This window comes from Dipteris shenzhenensis, chromosome 5, assembly GCF_047967505.1.
Source record: "Dipteris shenzhenensis isolate YYH24624 ecotype China chromosome 5, Dip_SZ_1.0, whole genome shotgun sequence".
NCBI classification, from domain to species: domain Eukaryota; kingdom Viridiplantae; phylum Streptophyta; class Polypodiopsida; order Gleicheniales; family Dipteridaceae; genus Dipteris; species Dipteris shenzhenensis.
This window is the reverse complement of record NC_141600.1, coordinates 39,441,313-39,455,842: the sequence shown is the minus strand read 5'-3', so window position 1 is coordinate 39,455,842 and position 14,530 is coordinate 39,441,313. Positions and strand designations below refer to the sequence as shown.

The window sequence follows — 14,530 nt, the reverse complement described above, 5'->3', positions numbered from 1 at the left end:
TAGTACTTATTTGCTTCTGCCATGGAGGCTAAGGGATTTAACAGATATCAAACAAGGAGATTCGGATAGGAACGAAGAAAGGCTCGCAGGCTGTACGGACGCTAAGATGAAGCACTGTACGGTCAGATTGGGGAAATACAGGAAAGGACTGGGAAAATGTACGGAATCACCGACGGGCTGTACGGGACAAAGGATAGTCTGTACAGAAGAGTTGAAGGGCTGTACGGAATAAATAAAGGGGGGAAAACACGAACGGAATGTAAGGGCTTTGGGAAGGAAGACTGCAGGTAAGAAATGACGAGCAGGGTCAAACGGAGCAGCGATGGAAAGGTAAGCAACAAACAGCGAAGGATGGTACTGACGAAGCGACGGGCGCCAAAGACGACGATGAACGACGCTCACCGTACGTCCGTCGCACACCCTCTCTCACACACACGCTCACCGTACGTGCACAACGGCCGTCGCACCACACCCACGCTCCTCTCGCACACACACACCTCGTTTCACACACACACACACACACTCACCACACCTCACACACACACACACACACACACGTGCGCGCAGCACACACATAACCATCCACCTTCAGTTTATTTACACTAGTTTACAGAGGTATATATACATAGCTTTATTGTTGAGTAGGAGAGATTCTCTGAGAAATTATTCCTGATTGCATTTCCTAAGGCCTTATTGAATGTTTCTTAGATTTCTTAATCTAGATAGATGAGCTTTTAGTAAGCATGCAGAAAATGTGCACACATGCATGTATGCACAAGCATCATTGGTGTAACATTCTGAAGAATCAGTGATGTTGATGAGATCATCAAAGACAAAAAATATGTTTTTTCTTATTAAGGACAAGATTTTATATAGGAATCATCATGCATATTTTCCTCCTAGCAGGATGTGAAGGGTCCACAAACAATTGCATTCAATCTTCCCAATGACGAGCGTATTTTGAAAGAACATGGGAGTGCAATGGTCCTGATGAAGAATATCTCCGAAGCAAAGTACAGTCCATCTCTTTAAATGTTTCAATTTCTGTAACCAATGCCCTGGCGCCTGTGTGCACTTTGAACCAAGAATGATCACTTTTATTACTTGTGCAGATTCCACAGCATCTTGCACCCTATTGCACAAGTTTGTCTTTCTGAGTTGCAACAAAAAGAGGTGGACTTCGAGTCATTTTTCATCCACACAATTTGCCATGAATGCTGCCATGGAATTGGACCACACTCAATCATTCTTCCAAATGGGAGAGAGACAACAGTTCGCCTTGTATGTCGATGGAATCCAGTAACTCATCATTCTTAGCTTTTACTTGACAAATAAATGTGGAATGAGAATAAGTACAATAGTAAAGGACAGGATATGAATGAAGAACTGGTTTAAAATTTCATCCTGTCTGTAATCAATTTAAAGATTGACAGCCTTTTATTTGTTACAGTTGTACCTTCCTTCAGATTTCTTTGTATATCTGATTAGCAGATCTTTTGCAGGAGCTTCAAGAGCTTCATTCTTCCCTAGAAGAGGCCAAAGCTGATATTGTGGGCCTTTGGGCACTTCATTACTTGGTTGATCAGGTGGGTAGAATATGGATATTCTAGCATGTGCATTTCAGCGTCCTTAGATTCCAATGGCTCTGTACCATCTGTCAAAGAGAATTAAGTATGAAAAATTAAAACTTCTTCACTGCTCAGAGTAGGCAGCATCCAAAAGCTGCATATTTCACAGAGAAGCATAATAGTCAAGAGTAATTGAACATGTACATTTGGTGTTTGTTTAACATGTTCCATAGATAAGTATTGAATTTTATTTTGCAGAATCTACTTCCAAAGCAATTAGAGAGAACCATGTATGTTTCCTTTCTCGCTGGATGCTTTCGGTCCATCCGTTTTGGGCTCAAGGAGGCTCACGGGTACTAATTCTAAAAACAGTGTCCCTTTGAAACTTACCACCATTAGCCATCAATTAGCCATTTGTAATTTCTTACATTTTCAATAGATCTTGCTTGGATGTACTTGTGATGCTTATAACTTAGAGTTATATTCATGGTTGCCTGTTCTCAAATAAAGCTGCAAATTTGCAGGAAGGGACAAGCCTTACAGTTCAATTGGATATTAGAGAAAGGTGGTTTTGTGGTCTGTCCTGATGGTACATTTATGGTTGATTTTGCCAAGGTGATTACTCCAGTACAGACTGAATTTCGGTGGTCGAGAGATTTTTTACATTTTTAATGTCATCCATGCCTCACAAGACCCTTGTTGGCTAACTTGCTTTGCCAATGCAGGTGAGAGCGGCTGTAGAAAGCCTTAGCAAAGAGATACTCACTATCCAGGCACAAGGCAATAAGGATGCTGCTAGAAGGATTATTGAAGAATATGCAACTATTACTCCACCATTGGAAAGAGCATTAGACCATTTACAAAGTGTTTCAGTCAGTACTCCAAACCCATCACAAAAGTCTCGACAAATTGTTGCACAACGAGGAAGGAATGCTTCTCTGGTCTCATACGTTTTTGTGTATCAAATAGGGCACTTAGTTTCTATAGTAGACTAGTACCCAACCTTAGGATCAGAACCGTAGAATCTTATTGTTATTTTCTTGGAAATGATCCTTCTGGACCAATGCCCATCAGCTGGCACCATCTGTCCTATAGCACTGTTCTCACCTATATTTGGGACAAGATGGCTACGTGAAAAGCTACCCCACTGCGATGCTATGTTTGTCTAATGAATAACCAGTGCTACTTTGGCCACCTTCAATATCTTGAATGTGCCCTTAGTAGTAGACCCATGGTCTGAAGCTGGAGTGATTCCCAAAGGTGATGCCAACCCAGCAGAAATAATGTTCTATGTCAAACTGGGATCATAAGAAAAAGTGTTGGTTAATCACCAACCATCTACCATGATTTCAACATGATATGGCATGGATCTTCTTTGTTTTCCTGCAGCTCTATTGTACTCATCTTAACTGTGCTCTTTTCAATCTCTTGCCTTGTTGGGCCTTCCACCCTTTTCATTCTCAAAGGCATTCCAAGATTTTATGGGCCCCATTGCATATTATGCACAAATCTTCCTTGCTATACTTTTTGAAGGGGCTGGTTCCACCCATTTCTTATGCTTTCTTGAGGCTTGATTCCATTGCTGGTTATTCCTTGTGTGTGGCTGAAAGTGTCCCATTTTGTTTTCCCCTCAAGTTTATCGATCCCACATCAATCAGCCATCAACGTTGTGCTTTGCTTCAGCTTTTAAAGCTAGATTAGTTATTTCTTTAATTGTATTTGCATTAAACATGACTGGCTATTGTCATAAATGCCTGTGAAGCCTGCTCATGAACTTCTTGGCTTGGTCTTCCTAGTCTTTGTGCCCTCAATCTGCATGTCTTTTTGAGATTTGGTGGAAGATCCTGTAATATATAAATTCTGCTTTCTGAAAAAATCGTAAGCTCCTTTCTGTTGTGTCTCATTCTGTTTCTTCTTCTTTGTCATCATTGCTATCTTTTTAACCTTTGCTTGTGGATTGGAAGAAATAGGAACGTTTCTTTGAGTTGGTGCTTTCTTCCTTCTGCTTGCTTGTTGTTAGTTTAGTTCTGATTGTGGCCTTGTACGGAGGTGACCTGAGCAGGGGGGTGCCTCGGGCTTCTGCAGCTCACAGACTGGGTATGCGCCGTGTGTGTCTACTCCTCTAAATAAGTAGGTGGACGATCTGTGACAGCAGGCTGATCCTCACTCTCTACTTTGTAAGCCACCCACTATAGCTCCCATGACTTAGCTGCATGCTGGATTCGATTTCGAGACATTCCACAGAATGCAGTCCATGCTTAAGTTGAGCAGATAAAGCAAAGACTTCATTTCTAAATCCAGACTGCAGGTCTTTCTGTCCATGTTGGTCATTCAACCCTCCACTTTATTATAATGTAACTTAAGCCACAGCCCCTGTGTAGGCTCCACATAGCAATAAATGTATCTTTTTTGTAGAACTTCAATGTCTGTAAGACACACGACTTGAAGGTCAACCTTGGTAAAGCAAGTTCATGATCTTCAACACGTCCCAGGAAGCCATGCACAGAGTGCATTTCACCTTGGATGGGTTGCCGGTGGAGGTGGTTGCATCCTAGACATACTTGGGGGTCCTTTCCTCGGGCACGATCTTTACTATGCAACTAGCTTTACTGGACCAACTAGGTAGGGGGTATGCCGCACTGGCTAGACTCAAGTGGCAGTGCTTTTATTCTCACTTCCAGGACCCCCGGACCAAAACCCTCATCTTTGATTCTTTGGTCGGACCAGCTGGTATGTATGGCAGCCCTTGTTGGGGGCCAGGCCTATCAGGCCAAGACTTGAGTTGGGAGGCTTTAAGCTCTCATGCTTTCATGGATGATTCACAGCAAGCCTTCAGTCCCACATCAGATAGTCCTGACTAAGCTTCCCACTACAGCTTGATGCATTATTTTAGGTTATCACGTATCTCTACCACATTAGATAGTATGTCTCTTCCACCACAGGGTGACGTAGGCTTCCTTGCTTGGCCTTGTCCTCATCCATGGTATTGGCGGTAGAGGGTGACCAAAGATGTTGGTATCCACACATGCAGATGGTTTGAGAGCTTGGGGCTCTTAGTACGTTGTCGAGGCCCCCTCCATCTCGCTTACATATCACAAGGTGAACCCAATAATCCGAGAGGATCTCTTACAGTTACACACATTCAGGACTTGGTTGGCACCTCGGGAGCTCTGCTGTGAATCTCAGTTTCCATGGAGACCAATGACTACGGATTTCAATAGAGGGCTTCATCAATCCGCCAGGATACACACTGATCCACCTCCCTTATTGCTTGAGGATGTCAATTGGACATTTTGCGTGTCATCACAACGACTCCATATTGAGAGTGGTTGGGCGGAGGGCATACCCAGAGAGGGTTGGATATGCACCCGCAATCACCAAGAGATTGAGTCAGTGGAGCATTTCGCTTTCAGATGCATCAATCCATCAGGATACACAATGATCCACCTCCCTCACTCCTTGAGGATGTCAATCGGACATTTCGTGTGTCATCACACCGACTTGGTATTGAGAGTGGTTGGGCAAAGGGCATACCCAGAGAGGGTTGGAGATGCACTTGCAATCACTAGAAGATTGAGTCAGTGGAGCACTTCGTTTTCAGATTCCCCGTGTACTATGATATTTGAGTTCACTCTAATTGCCTCTTCAAGGATGGTTTCGACCCCCTATCCAGTCTCCTGTCCTACCCAGATGAGAGATGCTTGGCATTCTTCATCCATGAGGCTGTCCGACACAGGAAGTGGTTGCTTCGGTACGTAGGCAAGATTAGGGTACATAGCCAGACTCCTCTTAGAGCACGATCACTGAGTTTTCCCAGCCAAACAACAACAACCAGCAATACCCACAGACGGCGGATGCGAGGACTCAAGCCAGAGATATGACAGACTCACCAGCAGATTGAGGCATAGATCATATTAGGAGATCTCCTCTCCATGCTCACCAGACCGGAGACATGATCCACTGGTGCTTGCTTGCCACAGGGCCATAGCTAGGAGACCACAACAGACCACGCATCGACAACTGCCAGTGCTCCATCACAGGTTTTATGCCACCACAGCAACCTCACACAGCAATGCCCTTCTCAGGGTTGACACCCCGCCAACTCCCATCCTCTGAGCTCAGACAGGTTTTTTCTCTATGTACTGGTGCCGATATGATCATGATTATGGGTTTTTCTTTATGTATTTTTCATGGGTGTTGAGGCCCGCTTAGTAGCTCCACCCCTCAGTTCATTGTATCAGGTTTCTTTTAATCTCATAGACCCTTTGGTCTTCCAAAGACTTCTAATAAACTTTCTTTCTTTCTTTCTTTTGTGGCGTGTACTAGTGTCCTAGTTGTGGCTGTATTTGTCTGTCTTCTCTTCAATCTCATTTTCTGATTTTGATTGGAGGGCGTACTTCAACATATGATAGTTCCTATCTTTCCTTTCAGGTGCCAGTGGACATATGCCCATCATTCGATGCTATGAGCCAGATTGAAGCCCTTATGCAGTAGAGGTGAAGTGAAGAATTGATTGACTCCCAATTCTGTACATTTGCAGGTTTGATCCATTCTGCGGCTCTGTTAAGGCATGGATTTAAATAAATGCAGTTTATTATGATTTTCCTGTACCCATCTGCTTCAAGTTTCAAAAGAGTGCATGTCTTCTGTATTGAAATCTTAGACTTTGTCAATATAGGTCACATCTGTGTGATTATAGGACCTGTCATTCGAGTCAGGTATATTAATCAATTCAGATAAATTCTATTTGACATTGGGGCTCCACAATCTTTTGTTGTCTTTAATTGTATCCAACCATCAGCTTTAAAAACATGCAGTAGCTGTATTGGTGGCTCCTTAAAACGTCATATTGACACAATGAGTTCTTCATTTGAAGGGAAGATTTTCGTGGGAGTTTCAATGGAAAATGTAAATTTCTTGTTCTACTGATCAATTCTGGCTAGAAAGGAAGAAAATAAAAACAGGTTATGTGCAACGTAAAATCTAGATTCTAAAGTGAAGCTGCTAAAAGTCAGCTGTTATTCTTCTTTCTTGTTTTGTTCTTGTAATTTGCTTGTATCTATGGCTGAAGTACAGTGGATGTAACATACCAATTAATCCTGCACCCAGTTATTGTAAAATGATGCAATACAAGTTGCCTTGAGAATTGTATAAGGATTTCCTCGAGACTTAGCTGGTTTTTCAACGCAAGGATCAGCTTCCTTCTTTATCATATGATCATGTGTGAGGGAACAATACTAGCATAGCACTGCGCCATATTACATTCTCTCTATGTTTTACAAGTGTTTTGGGGATTTTATCTGAGCTCATTCACTTGCTCCTTTAAATCTTTGAAACGGATGTCAGGGCGACCCCTCTTAGGTGCGCAGTCAAATGAGGATCGGGCGTGCTCCTACTGCCCGCCCTTGCCATCTCCTCCTCCCTTCAGCTCTACTCTGCCTCCTCCCCCGCCATCTCCTTCTCCCCCGCCATCCCTTCCTCCGCCTTCTTCCCTGCCATCCCCTCCTTCTCCGCGATCGCCTTCTCCCCTGCCATCTCCTCCTCCGCCTCCTTCTCCCCGGTGTCATCTCCCTCCCCTTCCTCCCCGCCATCTCCAGTTCCTCCCCGCCATCTTTGCACGCATCTCAACCTAGTTGAAACGGACTTGCGTGTAAACTGGAGCCCCCATCCGATAAGTACTTGTTTGATTAACACACTTAGGACCGTGTTTTCTCATGGTTGTGCATGACACTAAGGCAAAAACGGTGTTTTATGCTTAATCGACAATGCAAAGCATATCCGATGGGCACAATACTTTGCACACACCTTCAACTAGGTGGAATTGACTTACATGCAAAGTGGCACTCCCATCCCATAAGTACTAGATCGGATAACATACCTAGCAGCGTGTTTTTTTACGGATGTGCATGACACTAGAGCAAAAATAGTATTTATTGCTCGATCGATCATGCAAAGGATATCCGATGGGCACAACACTTTTCGTATGCCTCAACCTAGGTGGTATTGAAATGTTCTCAAAGAGGCACACCTATCTGATAAGTACTTGGTCAGATAACACATTTAAGGGCGTGTTTTTTTGCCGATGTGCAAATCACTAGAGAAAAAATGGTGTATAAGGCGCAATCGACCATGCAAAGCATATCCGATGGTGACAATACTTTGCACGCACCTCAACATAGTTGAAACCGACTTGTGTGTAAAGTGGAGCTCCCATCCGATAAGTACTTGTTTGAATAACACACTTAGGACCGTGTTTTTTCATGGTTGTGCATGACACTAAGGCAAAAACGGTGTTTTAGGCTTGACCGACAATGCAAAGCATATCTGATGGGCACAATACATTGCACACACCTTCAACTAGGTGGAATTGACTTACATGCAAAGTGGCACTCCCATCCCATAAGTGCTTGATCGGATAACATATCTAGCCGTACGGATGTGCTTCTTCTTTCTCCAGCCGACAAGACACAGGTGTAGCAAGCAGTTCAGTCCCTCCAGGACAAGGCGATTGTGGGCCACACACCCACAGGGAGACAGATGAGAGAGTGGATCCAGGCGAGCTTGGCACTAGAGGGCGACCACATTCAGCAGGAGGTCACCATCTACGGAAGAGGCCTCTTCCTCATCCAGTGGAGCTCCCCCGCTACCGCCTTGATATTGGTGGAGCAGAGTCCCATCCGCCTTGGCCTGCATTTGGTGTACCTCTTCCCTTGGTACCATGGCTTTATAGTGGAGGACATGGACACGATACACCATGTTTCTCGATTCCTAGTTACACTCCGCTTCTCGGGCTCCCAAAGGTATACAGAGCCATCCTCCCCTCCATTGGTCGAGCATTTAGCACGGTGCTGGAGTCCCCACTAGATTCGACAGTGTCAGTGGTAGCAGACGACGGGGCCCCCAGGATCAGTGGTTGAGAGTCCACAGTCCCTCCCAGAGTTGATTCTCCTCGAGATCCTCGAGGGGGATACACTTCACCAATGAGTGGAGATTTTCAGGCTACCAAGCCAGTGTCTTCGTTGCAGGTAGCCAGAGACTACCCTCGTGGCAAGGGACAAGTCCTCCCCTCCCCCCGTAGGGCAGGCAGAGTCAACAGGCCAGGGCCTAATACCCCCCAAGACGAGCAACAGGAGTCTCAAACCCCCCTGGGTGACACCTTCAAATGGGGACTGGACCTAGGTAAAAAAGAAAAAGAAACCAAGCAAACTGGCTCAAAAGTGCTTCAGGCAGCGGGCTAGACGTAGGGGGGAGAGAGAGAGAGAGAGAGAGGCGCCTGCAGAGGAGCAGCTCTGCAGGAGCCCATAATTGGAGACCTCTCCCCCTAGCGAGAGGGGCCACTATTCAGCCAGTTGATCCTCCCATGATGGAGGTCAAGCGTCCGCAATCACCCTTGTATGAACAGCGAGCCTCAAGAGCTCTTGACGTGGCGAAAGCTACGGAGGTTAGTCCGGCAGCGGTTGAGGAGCGGATCTAGAGCCCCGACGAACCTAATTAGCAGGGTGCACTTGTGGTTGCTCCTACTCCCCTTCGCCCGCCTCCCTCCCTCGGATCCCTCTCCCTCTCCACTCCCTCCCCTTCCTCCCGAGCTCCCCCCGCCCCCTTCTCCTCCCCTCGCCCCTCCTGCTATGGTCATCCTCACCACCCTCTGTCTCCTCCCCCCCCCCTCCCCCCCCTTTCGCCTCCCCCTCAGGAGCAAGTTCTTTAGTCTCCCCTCCCTCCTTTGGACCTGCCTCGACTCCCCTGCCATCGGGCAAGGGTAAGACAACGACCCGTTTCGTTTTCTCGTCGCAGCATCACATCCCCTTCCTTTATTTAGGCGGGGAGCGAGAGAGAAGGGGCTCGTCCTCCCAGTCAGCAGCTCCCAAACTTCAGCCTGGGCGGGACTTTTGGAGATTGGGGCCCTGGAACTACTAGGTGATTTTGGACTCTTACCCTCTACCCTTGGTGGTATTGCTTGTGATCTTGTAGGCCCGGAAAGGGGGTTTGATAAGTGTAGTGGGCTCCCAGACGCACCCAGTTTCGAGATTCCAGTTCGCCTCCACAAGGTTGGAGAAGTGGCCCCCAGTGGTATTTGATGCTATGTTGGCATTAGATTTCACGCATGATGGACGAGTGGATGGGGCCACAAGGACTAGACCTTTGGCACACCCATGGTGCTGAAGTGAATTTTCAGTTGAGCTTCACGCGGGAGAAGCTAATGTGTGGTTTGACATTAGTGGTTATCAGATTGTCGCCTGAGACAAAGATTGATCAGGCATACTACTGGCCACTCCAGAAGTGTGCTGATTTGTTCGAGGTGGAAGTCTTCTTCATGATGAAGTGGGCACAGAAGATTGGCATTGAGCCGATGTCCATCCTAGTTGTCGACGTACGGACACAGACTACTCACCCTCCAAATCCCCCCTCCAAATCCCCAGCGAAGTTACAAAAGGCAATTTTTCTAGAACAGGCACCCACTCACAGGAGAGCCTTGTTTTCTACTTCCTCGTCGTCATGAGTTGGACCTTAGTGAGTTGGAACGTGTACGGGCTCCAAGACCGTGCTCGTAGTCAGCCGCACTACATGATCCTTCGGTAGGAGTTGCATAGGGTAGGGCAGTGGACATCTTTTTTATATGAGCATATGTTCTCAACATCAAACATCAGACGACGACACCATCTCCTTTCGAGAAGAGGCTCGAAGGTGTGGTCGCCTACTGTAGGACGGAGCGGAGGGGTTTGCATCTTGGTCTCACAGACGGTGGCCCCATAGGTCTATGATCAGGGCGAGCTTATCCCAAGGCAGGGAGTTTTGATGGGAGTCAGAATGGGAGACTCCAGGATTGGGATCCTGAACGTGTATGTCCTAGCGTGTAGACAGCACCGTCTGGCTTTTTGGAGGAGGCTGACAGAGTGTCTTTCAGATGTTGACTTTTGGATCGTTGGAGGAGACTTCAATAACCTGGACTTTGGGAAGGACAAGCAGGGTGGTGCCTCATTCTCTGAAATGCCAGCAGCAGCAAAGCGGAGCACTTGAGAGCAATTCATTTTCATGATCAATGGCAGAGACCCGTGGCGTGAGCCAGAGCGGAGCACTTGAGAGCAGTTCATTTTCATGATCAGTGGCAGAGACCCGTTGCGTGAGCCAGAGTTCAGCGGGATATCTGGAAGCCTCCTCTTCTCTCTTGACTAGAAGAGACACGATGGATTGCTTGAGAGACTGGATCACTTCTATGTTGGGGACTGGACACTCCACAGAGGGGGATCTATCGGGATTCTAGAAGGCACCACAATGTCAAACCACTCTTCAGCAATACTCCACCTAGAGCAACTCCGTCGAGTCTTCTCCAAAAGGGGATCCGCATTCCAGAGGACAACCTATAGGATGAGGAGATTCAACAGGTTATGGCAGAGATTTGGCAGCAGTTAGAGTTAGCACCATGCGAGGGCTTGGCCTCGTGGGTGGCCGATGCGATTCAGAGGAGCAGTGAATCTCGCGCCCTTAGACAAAGGACTCTTCAGGAGCGTGAGCGTGCACTACGGCAAGACCTGGCCTCCATAGAAGGCTCAGGGAGCAGGACCCAAGATCCCAATGGCTTAGTGACAATTTTGAGAGCATGCGCCTTGAGCTCTAGGACACGGAGGTTCGACGGGCTGATTTCTCCTACCACTCCTCCCGGGCTTGGTGGGTACAACAAGGGGACATGATGACAAAGTAGTTCTTTCAAGCCACTGGACCTCAATTAGCAGGCATGCAGTTGCAGCATTTTTGGGGTCCATAGAGCTGGCCACGGTTTTCTATAGTCAACTCTTTCAGACGGGGAGGATGACTCTAGCTTGCCTTATGGCCCATGAGCTAGTTTGGGACCACGTTCCGCCGACAGTAGTCTCACGGGAGTTGTGCAGGAGGAGGAGCCTTTCGCAGATGAGGAGCTCTGGGAAGTCCTCAAGGCTCTCTCGACCTAGAAGAACATGGCTTGACTCCGACCTTCTTCTGGAGATCATTTCCAACCCCTTCCGCCCAGTCTACCAAGAGATCTTCGACACGGGCTCTCTTCCTTAGTCCCTGAGTAGGTGGATTTGTTTGATCCTGAAAGGGGGAGATAGGTTACACATTCGACAGTGGAGACCGATCACCTTGCTTGATACCGCATACAAGATCCTCGCCAAGGTCTTAAATTTGTGGTTACGGCCTCATCTCACCCACATCATCCATGACACTCAAAGTTCAGGAGTACAACATCCTGGATAACATTTTCACGTTCTAGGAGGTAGTGGATTGGGCGAGGGAGGAGTCACAGCCTTTGGCAGTCCTTGTCTTGGATTTTTAGAAGGCTTATGATAGGGTGGAGTGGTCTTTTCTGAGGGTACTATACAGAGGTTGGGTTTTTCAGACAGATGGATTAGAGGGGTTTCTGCACTTTATGCGGGGAGCTCTAGTCAGCTGCTTGTCAGTGGAAGACACACGGGCGAGGCCTTTCCTCTGTCACTTGGTGCATCGGGCTGTCCCCTCACTCCCTTTCTCTTCTGGAGTTGCTAGACTCTAAGTTTGCAGATGACACAGCCTTGTATGTAGAGGGTACCATAGCAACCTTGGAGAGAGTCAGGGGAGCCTTGGGTATCTACTGTGAGGCCTCGGGTGCACGGATGAACTGAACAAAATCCATCGGTTTCTTCACAGGCTCTGAGGAGATACGGGAGATTCGAGAGTGGGGAATGACTTTGGCTTCTGCTAGATACCGCGGGGCTGGACAGCAAGATACCTCGAATGCCAGGTGGGTATTGATATTAGCAGATTGCCCCGGTCCTTCAGAGTATTAGGGGCAAGCTTCTCTAATGGAGCTCAGTTAAACTCTCCCTTGCGAGCCATGCCCTAGTGGCAAACTAGGTCCTTGCCACGGCTTGGTATAATGTCTTCTGTTAGTGCTTTCACAGAGGGTGCATTGGGCAGCTCCGACGTTTGGTTCGTAATTTTCATTGGGCAGGATCGGACGGCTCGAGGAATACCATAGCTCGGGTCGCTTGGCAGATGGTGATCATGCCGTAGGCATTGGGAGGCATGGGTATCATTGATCCGGAGATGCAGAGCAGAGCCCTCTTCGGCAAGTTGGTTGTGAGCGGCCTCACTCTGGGCGTGGAGCCTTGGAATCTCCTCTTATAGGATGGGCTTCTCAAGAATACCCCATGCACTGATGGAGCATTGGCAGCATTCACATAGATGGATCACCGTCACTTGGCAGATGGTGATCATGCCATAGGCATTGGGAGGAATGGGTATCATTGATCCGGAGATGCAGAGCAGAGCCCTCTTCGGCAAGTTGGCAGCTAGTACACAGTGATGTCTATGGCCCAATGAGGACAAATGCCATTGGGGGGTATAAGTATTTCATGACTCTTATTGATGATTTCACAAGATATTGCTGGGTATATCCTTTAAAGGCCAAATCTGAAGTTTTCTTATGCTTTCAGAGATGGCTGAATATGGTTGAGAATGAATCAGGATGCAAACTTGTCACCCTCAACACAAATAGGGGGGGAGAGTATATGTCAAAGGAGTTTGATGCATTTCTTTCTTCACGGGGCATTATTCACTCATGCACTACTCCTTACACTCCTCAGCAGAATCCTGTTTCTGAAAGAAAAAACAGGTCCACAATGGAGATGGCCAGATGCATGCTTAAGGCCAAGTCTTTGCCCAATAAATTTTGGCTTGATGCAGTAATGTGTGCCAACTATGTGCTGAATAGATCACCTACACGGGCATTGAAGACTATTACACCTTACACCTTATGAAGCATGGAAAGGCAGGAAGCCTTCACTTTCACACATGAAAGTTTTTGGGTCTCTTGCATATGTTCATGTACCATCTCAGCTGAGACATTAGCTTGATGAAAAGGCAATCAAATGCATATTCATTGGTTACAGCCAGAAGAGCAGAGGGTATAGGTTATATAAACCAAATACTGGGAAGATTATTATCAGTAGAGATGTGATCTTTGCTGAACATTCAGCTTCTCCTCTTGTGGACTGCAAAGCAAAACCAGATGTTGACATGTTTGATGCCTTTGAATCTTGGTTACCTCTGCCATCATTAGAAGAGGATTTTGAGCAGCAACATGAGCCTTCTGCAGGCACTCCACTAAGCAATAATCAGCCTCAACCTCATGCTGATTTGCAGGTTTCTCTTCCGGCACAAAATGATCCCACTACTCATGATGCAGTCATTGAAGAAAGAGCTGTCAATAGACAGCACAGGCAAGTTCCCAGATGGCTTCTTGATACATTGAGGGACAGCAAACAAGATCAGCCTTTTGCTGCCCGGACAAGATCAGGCAATAGATAGCATGGTCACTTTCTTGAGTTTGCACTCCTTGCCACAGCTTGCAATGAAGAGCCTTTGTGCCATAAAGATGCTTTTGACAGCAAAGAGTGGATGGATGCAATGAAAGCTGAGTTACAATCTATTACCAAAAATGACACATGGGAATTAGTAGATCTCCCACCTGGCAAACATGCCATTGGAACGCGGTGGGTCTACAAATTAAAAAGGAAATCTGATGGCAGCATAGATCGATACAAAGCCCATCTTGTTGCAAAAGGGTATGCCCAACAACAAGGCATTGACTTTGAGGAGACATTTGCTCCCACATCCAGGATCACTACCATTCCATGTGTCATTGCCATTGCAGCCCATCATCATTGGCAAGTGCACCAACTTGACATCAAGACCGCTTTTCTTCATGGGGATCTGCAGGAAGAAGTCTATGTCACACAACCTCCTAGCTTTGAGGTTGTTAATTCTGAAAATAAGGTATGCCGGCTTAGAAAAGCCCTTTATGGTTTGAAGCAGGCGCCCAGGGCATGGTATGCCAAAATTCATGCACACTTACTATCCCTTGGTTTTCAGAATAGTCCCACAGAACCCACTCTTTATGTCCATGGGAGTGGAGCTGATTTTTTAGTGCTGATTGTATATGTGGATGA

At 46.8% G+C, this 14,530-nt stretch overlaps 1 protein-coding gene across 2 annotated transcripts in view; it reads left to right on the top strand.

Moving 5' to 3' along the window:
• The window catches only part of NUDT3 (nudix hydrolase homolog 3), a 240,184-nt gene extending 233,849 nt beyond the window's left edge, over positions 1 to 6,335 (top strand). Inside the window, exons 15-21 of one of the 2 annotated variants that reach the window (XM_087374766.1) lie at positions 907 to 1,013; positions 1,113 to 1,281; positions 1,503 to 1,586; positions 1,827 to 1,858; positions 2,093 to 2,183; positions 2,294 to 2,440; positions 6,000 to 6,335. In XM_087374766.1, the coding sequence (XP_087230892.1) occupies positions 907 to 1,013; positions 1,113 to 1,281; positions 1,503 to 1,586; positions 1,827 to 1,858; positions 2,093 to 2,183; positions 2,294 to 2,440; positions 6,000 to 6,062 (693 nt within the window). In that variant the 3' untranslated portion in view covers positions 6,063 to 6,335. Of the gene's footprint in view, positions 1 to 906; positions 1,014 to 1,112; positions 1,282 to 1,502; positions 1,587 to 1,826; positions 1,922 to 2,092; positions 2,184 to 2,293; positions 2,441 to 5,999 lie in introns of both variants that reach the window. The other variant, XM_087374765.1, reaches the window with a different exon arrangement.
• Positions 6,336 to 14,530: the final 8,195 nt, after the last annotated feature.